Source organism: Bubalus kerabau, chromosome 8, assembly GCF_029407905.1.
Source record: "Bubalus kerabau isolate K-KA32 ecotype Philippines breed swamp buffalo chromosome 8, PCC_UOA_SB_1v2, whole genome shotgun sequence".
In the NCBI taxonomy this organism is placed as follows: Eukaryota; Metazoa; Chordata; class Mammalia; order Artiodactyla; family Bovidae; genus Bubalus; species Bubalus kerabau.
Genome location: NC_073631.1, coordinates 84,503,856 through 84,519,256, shown reverse-complemented (window position 1 = coordinate 84,519,256; position 15,401 = coordinate 84,503,856). Strand labels below are relative to the sequence as shown.

The window sequence follows — 15,401 nt, the reverse complement described above, 5'->3', positions numbered from 1 at the left end:
TTTACTGTTTTAATTTTTATTTACTTTTTGATTCAAATGTTATTTAGGAAGATGCTTATGTCCAATATTATATTTAAATTATAATTAAAATTATTGGAGTAACTTATTAATTATCAATTATATTGGATTATGATTAGTTTACTAAGGTTTTTTGTTACAAAGTATACAATGATTGTATACATATTCCATGGACCTACCAAGTATTGCATATATTTTTCATATATTAAATATATACAAAAAATTTTCTCTGAACATTTAAAATGATAACATATACTACCCAACTGCCCTCACTCACACACATACCCATAGCTCTCTTTACTTTGCTTGTTTTTAAACATTTTTTCATAGCATGTATCATAATCTTGTAACAAACGGTATAATTTACTTATATTTCCTCATGAATGTCAGAGCTGGGACTTCCGTGTGTTGTTCGCTGATGTATCTCAAACGCATATAACGGTGCCTGGGACGATGCAAATGTTCAAGAAAATTTGTTAGCTAAGTAAATCATCATTACCACATGGCCTTCCCTGGTGGCTCAAACTGTCAAGAATCCGCCTGCAATGCAGGAGACCCTGGTTCCATCCCTAGGTAGGGCAGATCCCTTGGAAGAGGGAATGGCTACCCACTCCAGAATTCTTCCCTGGAGAATTCGATGCACAGAGGAAGGAGCCTGTAGAGCTACAGTCTGTGGGGTTGCAGAGTCACACAGGACTGAGCTATGAACACACACTACCACATGAGCATGCAAAGGGCCAAACAGGAATACTGACGGTATCCATTCATTCATTAACTTTTGTTTCAACACCTACTACAGTTTGGAACAGTGCTGGTGCTGAGTTCTTATATAAAGACAAGTCTCCATCCTCACCAGTCTTTTCTGGCATTTCAGAAGGAACAGGAGTCAGAGAAGGATGCTGTGAATCAATGAGAAATACATTTCATTTTATAAACGCTCTCTATATTTACTGATATCAAAAGGGCTGCAATATCTTAACTTCTTTAATGTCCTTTGTTCCACGCTCTTAACAATTGAAACAGCCGGGCAGTCCAAACCTTTAAATGCACTGAAAGGGATTCTAAAATGACGGAGTGTCTCAAAAGAACTACCTCGAAAGGTTTTGCCAGTGCACGCGTCTTCAAAACCCAGACCCCAGCAGACACCACGGTAGAAGTGCAGTGTTTCACTGAACGCTGGCGCTGCCTTCCGCAGTCAAGGTCAGAGTGGTTCCACGTGGGAGGAATCCGCCTCGCCCACAAATGCACGGTGACATTTCCAACTTAGTAATGGGTACTTCCAAATATCAGGGAGCAAAAGCCTCAGGGGGAAACCAGGACCTTCCTGGGACCCGCGACCACCCTGTGAACCCGTCACGATATTCAGACACCGCACACATCTACGCGCACGCGCAGCAGTGCCGCGAGCCCGGCTGTCTGTCTTCGTCCCGCCCCTCGGACCGGAAGGAGTTGCCGGCCCTTCCGGCGTCCGGCGGCCCTGTGGTTGCCTCAGTGATGTCGTGGGTTCAAGCTGCTTCTTTGGTCCAAGGTCCTGAAGAGGAGAGGGACGTGTTTGACGAGGAAGCTGATGAGTCGCTCCTGGTGCAGCGGGAATGGCGGAGCCACATGCAGAGACGAGTCAAAGTAAATCTGCGTGGAGGGGGCGGGGGTCCATTGCTGTACCGGATTGTTAGCACTGGAGCTGGGAGTTGTGAGAAGGTGGGGTCCCCGGATGAAGGCTGGAGTGGTCGCGGCCTGGCCTGGCGCTGCCCTCCCTCTCCCTTACCATTCAGTCTGGCCCATGTCCTGCTAGGGTTTCCCAGTGGGTTACTTGAAACCGTGCGACACCACAGGATGCTTTCCTCGAGCGCCCGTGGAGTGTGTTGGATGGACACCGGGGACCGAACAAAATAACCTTTGTCAAAGACTTTGAAGAGATTTCAGTTTGATGGGCATCAAAGGGAAAGGGGCGGACGAGAAACATTTACACTGTTCTAATTATGTCTGTCCAAGGACATGTAGGCGGTTGACATGGGTTGCTTGAATGAGTGGGGAGCCTAAAGTTAGGAGTAGTGTTAATCAGGACAGATGGAAAAAATGAACTTAAGAATGTTGTCAGAGGGCAGTAAGAGAAAGCTAATAAGGAATGGAGTCACAGAGTCAGACAAGGCTGAGCGACTGAACAAAATAAGGAATGGTGGTGGCTAGGTAAGGGAGTATTAATGTGTTTTTTTTATTTGTTGGGTGTGGATTATCCATCTCTAATTTGTCTTACTATTCATTGAGTCTCAGCTTAATACCACACACCCAGTCTCCAGGTGGAGCTTTCAGAGCTTAGTTCAGGGTGAGGACCAAATGGTGAGATCTGTGCCTGCTAGTGTCCTTGCCAACCATTAAATTGCCATTAAATCTGCCCTTGTTTAATGTCTCAGTAAAATAATATTTGCTTAGCACAACAACAATGTTGTCAACTTCAGAAATGCCTTACGTGAAGCTGAGGCTAAACCAGTAAATATTGAGCACCTTTTGAGTGTTGTGGCAGGACAAAATCCTTGCGCACAGAGGATTTTCAGTTTACTTAAATTAAGGTAAATTTCTAAATCAAGCAAAATTTCTAAAACCAGACCTCTCATCTTCCTTTTACTATACCAATTTCCTCTTTCCCAACTCCAGTTCCAAGACCTTGGTAACCCTGCCCTGCCTTACCCACCCACACCAAACCAGTTTCTAAAGGACCAGACACCTAATTCTCCATGTTTCCTTTCTGTGGAGCTATTGCTACCACGGATTTTATTTTTTTAATATGTAGAATCAGTATTTTAAAATGTGTCCAATAAATCTAGACTACAAAAATGGGATAAACCAACAATAAACTTTTATGAGAAGCATAGTCTACTTTGGTTGTGTGATTATGCCATATGTTTAATATGCCATCATGGTTCTCCATGGTGTTAAATAACACAATAGAGGCCTGTTTCATCACTTTCTAAATTGGTTCTGTGACTTTCTAGAAAAACCTACACTGGTTTACTTGGTGTTAAGTTACAGCTGTAATTCTTCATTACTTATTTTTAGGAAGGCTACAGAGATGGAATAGATGCTGGCAAAGCAGTTACTCTTCAACAAGGCTTCAATCAAGGTTATAAGGAAGGTGCAGAAGTCATCATAAACTATGGACAACTTAGAGGAACATTGAGGTAATTTTTAAAACTTAAATGCTGAATTATTTTAACCTTTGTACTAGTGGAGGGTTTTGATGAAAGTAATATGTAAAAGTAAAGTGTAAGCTGAAGTGTTTCCCGTAGTGTTAAATCCACAAAAGGGTACTGCAGAGCATAGACTAAAATTGCCTTCAAAAAGTCAGCAGTTATCCGCTTTAATATGTAAGCCAGATGTTGTCTTTTATTGCAAAGAAATGATACAAAGGTGTCTTCTTTTTTGCTACCTGAACTACCACCAATCTATATCTCAAAGTAATTGAAAAAATCTTCAGGTTTGGGGTAACGTTTTTATTCTTGCATATGTGACAGAACACAATAAAACAGATGTGTAGACTAGAAGTACCTGATGAAGAGTATAGCCAGTAACAGAAAAATTATTCCATTTACTTTATTCCTGAACTTTGAACACCTGTCAGGATTTCATAGGAATAATGGCATGTATTAGAACCAAGTGGTCCAAAGGCACATGGAGCTAGGAGTACGGCAGGCTTGTCCTCTTTGATGCTTTGTACCTTTTAAACAGTCCTCTATAGAGAAAAACATAAACGCTTCAAAGAATCACTGATTTTTACAAGGTATGAAATAAACGTTATCAAAACAGGACAGAGACTTCTCTGGCAGTCTAGTAGTTAAGACTCTGTCTGCACTTCCAATGCAGGGGATGCAAGTTTGATCTCTTGTCAGGAGATGAAGATCCCACATGCCATAAGGTGGCACAGCCAAGAAAAAAATAAAAATTAAAAATAAAATTAGAAAAAAGTTATCAACACAAAAGTTACATTTGAGGTTTTATAAAATTCAGCTGTCAGGAATCAGCATTTATAGTATACTATAGTAAGAAAATGATCATGTGTTCATCTTCACATCAAGTTAAATTAATTTTTTATAAGCTTAGAAAGCTTATTGCAGGGTATCTGCTGGCAATGCAGTGGGTTTGGACCTCATGTTTTCATTTTCACGGTCTGTGTTCAGTCCCTGGTCTGGGAACTAAGTTACCACAAGCTGTGTGACATGGCCAAAAAAAAAAAAAAAATTCTTGCTAACATTATTACTTTTCACAACAACCATTATTTCGTGACATGAATAATATGAATGTAGGAAAGTAAAAGTACTATCTATACTAAAAAAAAAAGTAAAGAAAAATAATTATTAGGACTGGAAGAATTCTAACCTTCTTCAATAAAATTGTTAGTAAAGTGTCTACTCTAACAAAGTTGGAAAAGTGAGTTGTCTCAAAACTTTTTTTCCCCTCATCTTCAGTTTTGATGTCAAGCAGCTATACGCTTATAACAGTGATTTTTAACCTTGGTTACACCTTGTTATCAGCTGGGAAGCTTTTAAAAAATAACACCCTCAGAGATTCTGATTTAATTGGTCTTGGGTGTGACCTGGACCTTAATAAAGTTTAAAAGTTTTGCAGGTAATTCTGATGTGCATCCAAGATTGAGAATCACTAGTTTAGAAGCTGGCTGCTGCCTTTAAAAGAAAAACTAATTTTTCAGGTTTTTTCTTTCTCTTGAGTTGTATCCATCTTCAACAGAAGCTATAAGGGGAAAATAAAATCAGGAAAAATAGATGAGGACCTGTGAAGGAGGGGTTATGAATTATAAACAGTTTATATGATTAACTCCAGTTGTTTAATTTCTGTTGAAAGATAATGTCCTTATATTTATAATCTTATTTTACCATCATTACTTTCACATTTTCACATCATGACTTACATTGGTATTATTAATAGTTTTTGCATGATTTTATCTAGAAGAGAAACATGTAAGCCTTAGCTTCAAAAATTCTAAAAGCCTTTGATTGTTTAATTTTTTCTTCTTTAACTCTTATTTATATTTTCGTTCAGTGCTTTGCTCTCCTGGTGTCACCTTCATGATAATAGTTCGGCTTTGATCAGTAAAATAAATAATCTTCTGGATGCAGTTGGCCAGTGTGAAGAGTATGTGCTCAGACATCTGAAATCAATCACTTCACAGCCACATGTTGTAGATTTATTGGACTCCCTTCAGGATATGGACCTTTGTCATGTAGCTCCAGCTGAGGAAAAGATTGATGAAGCTAAAGATGAAAGATTCTGTGAAAATAATGCTGAGTTTAACAAAAACTGTAGTAAGAATCTTAGTCAGGTAGATTGTTCATCTTTAGAATGTTGTAGAGCCCAGGAGCATGCATGCCCTGAAAACCCAAGCCTCACTTGGATTTTAGAACAGACAGCCAGTTTGGTAAAACAGCTGGGAGTATCAGTAGACATATTACAACACCTCAAACAACTGTAAAAATTACCTTCACTTTAATAATGGAAGCAATGTTCAGAACATTCTTAGAACATTTTGTTTCTGAACAAGCTAACCAAAATTTGCACTGGTTTCTACACTTCACTTGTAAGGGTATCCCTTCATGTAATGTTGAAACATCTTCAAAATTAATACTATTAAAGGTAATATAATCCTTCTTTCTTTGTCACTGGTAATTTTTATGTGGTTTAAGATATGCTCAAAAATTCCAGTTGTCTTCATTTTCAAATTTCTAGGGACTCATTACTATCAGAAATTAACAAGAATCAGACTACAGTTGACCCTTGAACAACACAGGTTTTAAAGGTACCCATCCACCATGCAGTAAAAAAATCTGCATACTACTTATAGCTGGCCCTCCATATCTGCAGTTATGAGTCTCAGATTCAACCAGCCTCAGATCATATAGTACTATAATATGTACTGTTGAAAAAGGTCCAAGTGGAAGTGGACCCTCAGGGTTCAAACCCATGTGTTCAAGCATCAGCTGTTATTTTGTAAGGACTTAGCCCTACTTTCTGCTCCTGTCACATTGTCTTGTGATTAGGACCTCATCAACTAATCAGACCAAAGTTACAAAAAATAACCTAATGGCTAAAGTTGTAAATAGACACATACAGATAGATAGATATATATATATAGATGTAGTAATTTGAAATTAAGAGGCTAATAAGTATAAAACTGAAGACATGTTTATACTGATAATTAAAAACAATTCTAAAGTTTGCTTTAGTTTTTTTATTTAAGTATTACTGATTTTTTGTTGAAGTGTAATTTTTTTATAATGTTTCAGGTGCACAGCAAAGTGATTCAGTTATATATTTTTTTCCATTATAGGGTATTACAAAATATTGAATATAGTTTTGTGTGCTATACAGTAGATTCTTTTTATCTATTTTATATATAGTAGTGTGTACATGTTAATTCGAAACTCCCAATTTATCCCCACCTCCTTTCTCTTTTTAGTAACTAAGTTTGTTTTCTATGTCTGTGAGTCTGTATCTATTTGTATAATTTTTTTAGATTCCACATATAAGTGATATCATGATATTTGTTAAAGTTTGTTTCAGTTTTGTGATGATTAGAAGTAAGGACACAATTCCAAGAAAATACAGAAACTACATTTCATGCTCAAGTACTTACCTAGCTTTTCCAAGTTTTAACCAGTTAGTAGTATTGCTTGACAGTGTGCCAGATTACTCCTAAACTGCAGTTTTCCTTTTATTTATTTAGTAATAAAACATTGAAGCCACTGACTTCTTTATTACCTTGTAGCAATATTCTTAGTCTAGCATAGACAAAATTAGATTCAAATTTTTGCTCTAGGACCTAAGCATATAAGATCAGGAAAAAGTTTTCCATCACTTTTTTGCCGGAAACACAAATTTATGTAACAAATCCAACTTCAGAGACACCTGAATAATTGCCCCTCATTGATAGCCTTAACTTATATCTATCATCTACTCTAAAAGACAGTCTTATCTGATAAAAGAGGTATTTCAGGAGATCAAGAAAATGTACTACTACAATCTTGAACTTCCTTAAAGTTCACCAAACATTATGAAATTGAGGCAACAAATTTGAAATTAGAAAACCATAAAGTGTTTAGAATTTACTAAAACATACTGAAGATAAGTGACATTTGATAGCTGGTTTTTAAAAACCAGATCACATCTGGTTTTGATCACATCTCTCTAGATGTAAATATTATTATTTCAGAGATTTAGTAATTTGCCTTGTTATACAGATACTACTACCATATGTATGAATGCAGCAAAAATCTCAAATCCACCTGGAATACTATAAGCAGCCTCTTAGATATGAAATATACCCATCTCTAATAATATATCTCAAGAAAGTCACCCTAAATAAAAATTTCATGAGTGCAGCAAATTTAGAGATTTTATCTGGGTTCACTCTGACATTCCCTGAGAATAACAACCTTTGGCGCCATTGAAAATAGGGTGTTTTGTGTAGATGTTCACAGAAAAGGGAGCCAAGAGAATTAGGTGAGTTAAATGAGGCTGTTTGATTGAAAACATCTATTTAAGTTTACATTGCCTTTTGAAAAACAGAAGTTCCTGAAATGCAGAGAAAAAGTAATGGAATGCTCATTTTATACCTGTGTTTCCTGAGCCTCTGTACTAAAACCAGCAAGAAACCTTGCCTTGTGTCTTTTACCCTGCCTTGTATATTGTAGGCTTACCAATTCTCGCCATGAAAAGACCCTAGATAAACATAAATGTAAAGCAAGATTGCCCCAGAGCAGATAACAGCCAAGAGTCAAGACCCAGGATCCAGACATTAGGCTTGGGTGATGTGGTTTCCTTAAAAACAGAATTTTCACCTTAAATAAGTAATTTCTAGATACTGACATACCTGGAGTTTTTTTGTTGTTGGGTTTTTTAAAGCCCATAATACTATTCTTCTCTGACAGAGCTGTTGAATCCACCAAAATCTTTGTGCTACACAGACAAGTGGACAGTGGGCAGCTGAATTCACCTACCTCATCCTTACCTCATTTATATCCTTAGCACTGCTCATTAACTGCTTTTGTGGTACACCAAAATAAAAGCCTTGAACCAAGTCCAAGCTGTGATTTTCACCTATCTTCAAATTAATTAAAGCTTTGTGTTCCAGTCTAAGATAAAGAGAAATAAATATAGAGAGAGATTCTTTTTTCAAATTCTTTTCCATTGTGGTTTATTTCAGGATATTGAGTATAGCTCCCTGTGCTATAGAAGGACCTTGTTATTTATCCATTCTGTATGTAATAGTTTGCATCTGCTAATCCCAAACTTCGTATCCATCCCTCCCTGGCATCCCCTCCCTCGGCAACCACAGGTCCGTTCTCTTATGTCTGTGAGTCTGTTTCTGTTTTGTAGATAAGTTCCTTTTGTCATATTTTAGATGCCACATGTAAGTAATGTCATATGATGTTTCTCTTTCTCCTTGTGACTTCACTTAGTCTGATAACCTCTAGTTCCATCTATGTTGCTGCAAGTGGCATTATTTCATTTTTTAAATGGCTGAGTAGTATTCCATTGTATATTTGTACCACATCTTCTTTATCCATTCATCTGTCCAGGGACATTTAGTTGTTTCCATGTTTTGTCTATTGTGAACAGTGCTGCTATGAACGTAGGGGTGCATGTATCTTTTTTAATTATAGTTCTGTGTACATATATGCCCGGGAGTAGGGCATTTACTGGATTGCTGGATCATACGATAGCTCCATTTTTAGGAACCTCCATACTGTTCTCCATAGTGGCTGCACTAATTTACATTCCCACCAACAGTTTGGGAGGACTCCCTTTTCTCCATACTCTCTCCCGCATTTGTTATCTGTAGACTTTTTAATGATGGTCCTTCTGACCACTATGAGTTTTCACTTGTATTTTAGAGAGAGATTCTTAATTTCCGACCAGTAGATGAAGCAAATATCATATGTCATGTTAATAAACTACCATTCAGATTTCTTGCTCTATAGAAATTCTCAAGTCTCTGTCATTAATATATCAGTACTTCACCGCCATAATTACTTTTCTTTCTTTTGCCCTCATTTACTGCCTTTTCTCAACAAACCTGGAAGAAGAGTCTGCTGTCACTGTCTCAAATTATTTTTTCCTCATCCATTCCTCATCTTTTTGCCGAGGTCTCTGGTGGCTGCTAAATCATACAGCTGCCCTGACTGACTGGTTTCTAGTCTTCTCACTGGTCTCCTCCATCACTGGCATCTACCTTTACATTCCCCCTACCTGCCTTCTGCAGCAGCACTTTTCCTCTTTGTCCTGCTCATTACTACTAGCTTCTACTGGGTAAATTATAAACTTGAATTTCATTTCCAGACCCAAGCAGCACTGTCTTTCTCATCCTGCATCCTGCTCCACTATGCACACAGACACTCGGCACTTCTTTATATACTGCAGTTCTATGTGGACATTCCCAACTTCTAAATTTACTCACTCTTGACTCTTCTACCTGGAAGAGTAGAAGACCATCATTCCTTCCCAACATTCCTTCCACATCATTCTCTCCCAACAAATTCCTATTTATCTGTCAATCCTAACTCAAATTTTACCTATCTTAGGCAGAGGTTGTTGCCCTTCCCAGTGTTCCCTCTGTATCAATTTGAGTACCTCTGACTTCAAATTTACAGGGAAGTACCTTATTCATCATTATATCCCCAGCACTTAACCATCGCACCCTGTATATAGATGCATATGTGCTGCTTGATGAGAGGAAAAAATAACTATATCTACTAGCCACAATGAAAATGTAATCAGAAATTTAGAATTCCAAAATGCGTCACATATTTTATTTTTAGACGAGAAAACAAACCTTTATGTTTGCCTTTTAAATTTTTTTTTCCTTTTCATTTTGCATGTTAATAAGAATCCACATACACAAATTCTGTCTTTATCTTGTACTAAGCTAAATAGTGGCACTAAGACAATATTATTTACCAATTGCTAAATGAATACTACAGTATAATTTTTAGTGATAAAAATTTTATTTGAGCAGTTTTAGTTATTAAGGACAGAAAGATACTACAAAAGAAAAAACTAGAAGGATATATAAATAGTTTCTGGCAGACTGCCTGGTACATGGTGTCTAACAACAATAAGGAGTTGGAGGAAATAGAGGAGTGGAAAGTTAAGAGCTAACATGGTATACAGGATATACAGGCAGTGTCCTGAAAATTTCACCTGTATTGTTTAATCCTCATAATATCCCTAAGCATCAAGACTATTCATTATCCTCATCCTAAAGATGAAGAAACCAGAGCCCAAGAAGACTGGCTTATCCAATCACAGATATTAAACAGGCCAGTTGAGATTGAAAGCAAAGCAGTTGTACCTGCAGAGTTGGTGCTCTGGGTAAATGTGTATGAAATAATAACATGGCAGCAGTGACTGTGTTTAGTGAAGGGACTATGAACTGTATTTCCCCCTTGCTGTTAATTTCTATGTTTCTGCATTTTTCCAGTCTTACCTAGTCAGCAAGTATTTCTATAACATGTATAGTAATCAGCATTTACAAGAAGAGAAAAATTTGTTTGCTATGCATCTAAAACAAGAAATTAAATGCCATTTGCTATTGGGAGAATATAATCTAGAAAGTGTTAATGAAAGGTGTGTTCTGCATATACAGAAACTAAAGTCTCCATGGATTGAGACTTTCTAGAGTCCTCGTGGAGAGGATAATTTGTGTCACTTGTTGCCATAATGTTTCTTTCGCTTTCATAAATTTCCTACTTAACTTTCAAATACAGAGTGTGAGTTCACCACTGGCAAGAATATGTATTGCTACAGATCTGCCAAAAAGAGCCTAGAGTCCTTACCATACACCGAACTCCGTTTTCTTGCCCTATATTCTGCTCTTTCATGAAGATTAAAGTATAATTAGAACTACGCACAACGAATTCAGATCTGCAGAAGTTGAATCCTGTTTGTTTTGTAGACAGTTCACAATTGAGAGGCTGACCCTGAACTTCTGGATCTGGTTTATTTCCAAGAGCTGTTGAATTAGTTCAAGGCCACTGGGTGGTGCTGGTGCATCCTGTTACCTATTGTGCTCACAAGACAGGAAGCCAGTGATTATTCCTGAAGCTATCTGTGCCAAACAAATTAAGTCTTTTGTAAGACTGGAAGGATAGGGAGAGGTTTCTGGAGTATGTTAAAAAAAAACTCAGAAAGGTAAGGTGCACTCCCCCCGCTTTTTTTAAAAAAGGGAGACCCTAGTTCTGGATACTCCACTCCAGTATTCTTTCCTGGAGAATCCAATGGACAGAGAGGAGCCTGGTGGGCTACAGTCCATGGGGTTACAAAGAGTCAGACACGACTAAGCAACTCACACTTCAGGCTGAGAATTTTTCTCAATCAAAATAACCAATCATAAGAAAACCTGGTGGCAGGAAAAAAGCACCATTTATTCTCCAAATCCCTGAGACCTAAAAATAAATGCCTAGAACTCAAAGCATATAACCTTCAATCAGAAGTGATGTAAGATTACAATTTTACATGCATGAAGCATTTCTACTTTGTCAGGACTGTGCCTAAACTGTTTCAAACATTAATCTCTCTTACATACACAGATACAAACAACTCAGGATTTAGGGATAGGAAGGTAGAGACAGCAACTTACTTTTTTAGCCTATCAAATAGGTCACAACCCTCCTTTTTTAAGTCAACAAATACACAACTAGGTACATTTTCCTCACATTAAACACAACTCATTCCAGCTAATATTTAAGTCTATTTCCTTATGGATTGCAGAGTCACCATAATATCATACGCTTTGTTATTTATAAAATAAGTGTAAGGTTTTACAAAGGATTTTTAACAAAGCTAAAGTGATTTGTCAAGTCCCTTGTAATAATAATATGAATGATTTGACAGTAATCATACTGACAGCCCTTGCCAATAAAGTAAAGCTGGACTGGAATGAGGATATAACATAAATAACCTGAGAATAAAATCTTTCTTTTTCTTATTTGGAAACTATACTATAAAACACCTTCCTTCAAATATCAGATCCTACAATATTCAGAGATTCTAATTTATGATGATAAACTATAGTGAAACATCAAATCATACTTGAGAACCTTCAATGATGAAGTCTTTACTTTGTATAAACTAACCACAAATTTTTAATCTATCTGCTATATTAAAAATCAGGGCCTTCCCAGATGGCACAGTGGTAAAGAATCCACCTGCCAATGCAGGAGACACAGAAGACATGGGTTCAGTCCCTGGCTGGGGAAGATCCCCTGGAGGAGGAAATGGCAACCTACTCCTATATTCTTGCTGGGGAAAACTCATGGACAGAGGAGCCTGGCGGGCCTCAGCCCATGGGTTCGCAGAGTCGGATGTAACTGAGTGACTGAACACACACATCCTAGAAATCATTGCCATAGAGTTGATTATGATCCAAAACTCATTTAATGCATTTAGACATTTAAATCCAAGGTGGGAGCCAGTTAAACTACTTTCTTTTGAAGTCACTTTGTTTTGCTATTCAAGATGCCACATAACATATGATTAGTCTGTATTTTAACCTTATAAGCCTGTATGAGGTTCATTGGATGTCTAGAATATGGCATAGTATTGTGACCCCAGCTCAGAGACTGTTTTTCTTTCTGTCTGTGTGTTAGAACAAAGGACTGCCTTCATGAAGGCAGCAGCAGAGCTGGGTCAGGGGTGTGGGCCAGGTTCACTCAGCTGCTCACAGGCCCCACCTCTTTAGTAAACATGAGGCTCCTGACCTCATCACAGGATACTGCTGTCACCAAGGAAGTAACCAAGGGACAACTTGAGAAAGTCAGGCCGCTAACCAACTGAGTGACTCCTGACAGATCCTGTTCAATTAGTGGGAAGAATGAGCAGAGAGACAGACATGGGTGCTGAAGATCAGTATAGCTTCTGGTTTGATATAAGCAGAGTATGAATCAAATCAGAAACACCCATATCTAGGAATTTGATCTAAGAAAGTAATTAAACACGTAGAAGAAACTTCAGCAAAAAGATATTTATTGCCTATGCAAAGTAGATAATGATTAAAAACAACCTAAATGACCAACAGTAAAAGAATTGCTAAGGGTATTTTGATATATCCACTCAGAAATGTGAATGCACTCATTACAGATGATCACTGACATCTATAGAAACGGAAAATAATTATGGTATTTTAAAAGTAAAAGTCACTGTAAAATGTTTCTTATGTATGTGTACAAATTATGTAAAAAATGTTTTTGCAGATAAAAACTAGAATATGAGTCTCAAATATACTAAGGTACTAATATGGTAGGATTAGAGGGCTTTTTTTTTCTTTTTCAGAACTTACTTTAATGTCACTGTGCTGTTTTACAATAAGAAAAGAAAAATATTTGTAGAGGCATTGGTTTTTAAGAAAAAGAACAATATGTACTTTATCATGAAAATCAAAATCTGGGAAAAAGGTAGATACACTTAATTCAAAACAGTAGATCAGAAGAAGATCCCCAGACAACTACCTGGTAAGGAGGGGGAATACAAGAAATCAGAAGATTTTGATTATATTTTTTTCCAACTATGTAAAAAAGAAAAGCCATTCCTATTTGCCCTTAGTACATTTTTTGAGAGTCACTGTAAGGTTTTACTTCAGCTGATGCTAACAATTACACCAAACTGTAACTGAGGTGGTACCCCGAGAATGTGGGTACATTCTTGGTAGCATGAGCAAACAAGCTTTCTTAAAAATCTGTGGGGCTGCTACTCTCTTAACAAAATAAAACAGATAAAATGAAGTCTTTATTGAATCTGTTACTATATTGCTTCTGTGTTAAAAGAGAAAGATCAATCAGTTCATAAAATTGAGACTACTATTAGCCAGCTGAGTTATTTTGCACTCATTCTTGGGGGAAACTGATATCACACATGTAAATCAATTCTACACAATATATAATATCCAATAATAAGACACTTCAAACCTCAGAAAGCTCAATGAGAAGTGACTGACTGCTAACTTAAATAGATTTGAAAGAGAATACATATTTACATAATTTATTTGGTTCTCGATATTGATTTGCTTGCGGTAATAATTTTGGTTAAGTTTGCCATTATTTTGTATATGTTAATGAATTGTTTGTGTATAAGCTGTCTACTTCACCAAAGAGGTTTGAGCCTCTTAGTTTCCAAACCTTTAAAATGGAGATGATGATAGCAATCTCATTGTTTCTGTGAAGATCACATGCTATGAAATACGTAAGAACAGTGCTTACTAGGTGTCAGGCACCCAGTGAGCACTCAGTAAGGGAGGGCACGTACCCTGTGGTGGCTCAGCGTGGCAGCCCTGAAGCCAGATTGTCTGTTTCAAAGCACAGCACCATCATTTGCAAGGCACTGCACCTTACTGCAGCCCACTCCAGTACTCTTGCCTGGAAAATCCCATGGACGGAGGAGCCTGGTGGGCTGCAGTCCATGGGGTCGCTAAGAGTTGGACGCAACTGAGCGACTTCACTGTCACTTTTCACTTTCATGCACTGGAGAAGGAAATGGCAGCCCACTCCAGTGTTCTTGCCTGGAGAATCCCAGGGCAGGGGAGCCTGGTGGGCTGCCATCTATGGGGTCGCACAGAGTCGGACACGACTGAAGCAACTTAGCAGCAGCAGCAGCAGCACCTTATTGTGCCTCTTCCTTCATCTTTCAAATATTAGTGCCTATCATAGTTTTATTGTTAAAAAATGAATTTTATATATAAAGCATTAAAGACCGTGTCTGGCACATATTCAGTGCTCACAACACGTTGTTGTTTAGTTGCCAAGTTGTGTCCGACTCTCTGTGACCCCGTGAACTGCATCATGCCAAGCTTCCCTGTCCTTCAGTATCTCCCTGAGTTTGTTCAAACTTACGTCCATTGAGTCAGTGATACCATCCAACCATCTCATCCTCTGTTGCCCCCTTCTCCTTAATCTTTCCCAGCATCGGGGTCCTTTCCAGCGAATTGGCTCTTCGCAGCAGCAGCTTCAGCACGACACATTAGCTATTATTATATTTGCTCCTGAGCATCATGCCTATAATTTGGATAAAATGCAGCAAGAGATTTAACTGTCTTTGGATAACTTTAGCTATCATGGTACTCTGCCATGACTGGGACACAGCCAAGCTTCCCACTGACATAGCTAAAGGTAATTAGTGTGATTTCTCCCTATGTTATCTTAAAAGAAAGGGGGAGATGGAGAGAAAGAAGAAAACACTTCCAAACATTTGCAAATGTTAGTATAAAATTACTTAAAGTGATGATGATCAGTGAAGTTTTTGGTTGCCAAAGTGATGGTGGAAGGATGCTCTTTGGCAGTACTTGTGGGAAGGGGATGCTGTGCATCGTGCCCTGCCAGGTTGGT

General features: G+C 37.9%; 1 protein-coding gene across 1 annotated transcript; it reads left to right on the top strand.

Moving 5' to 3' along the window:
* Positions 1 to 1,437: 1,437 nt before the first annotated feature.
* On the top strand, positions 1,438 to 5,673 carry YAE1 (YAE1 maturation factor of ABCE1). Its single transcript, XM_055590758.1, has 3 exons — positions 1,438 to 1,641; positions 3,073 to 3,194; positions 5,071 to 5,673. Exons 1-3 carry the CDS (start codon positions 1,513 to 1,515, stop codon positions 5,498 to 5,500), a joined length of 681 nt encoding a protein of 226 aa, XP_055446733.1. The 5' UTR covers positions 1,438 to 1,512; the 3' UTR covers positions 5,501 to 5,673.
* Positions 5,674 to 15,401: the final 9,728 nt, after the last annotated feature.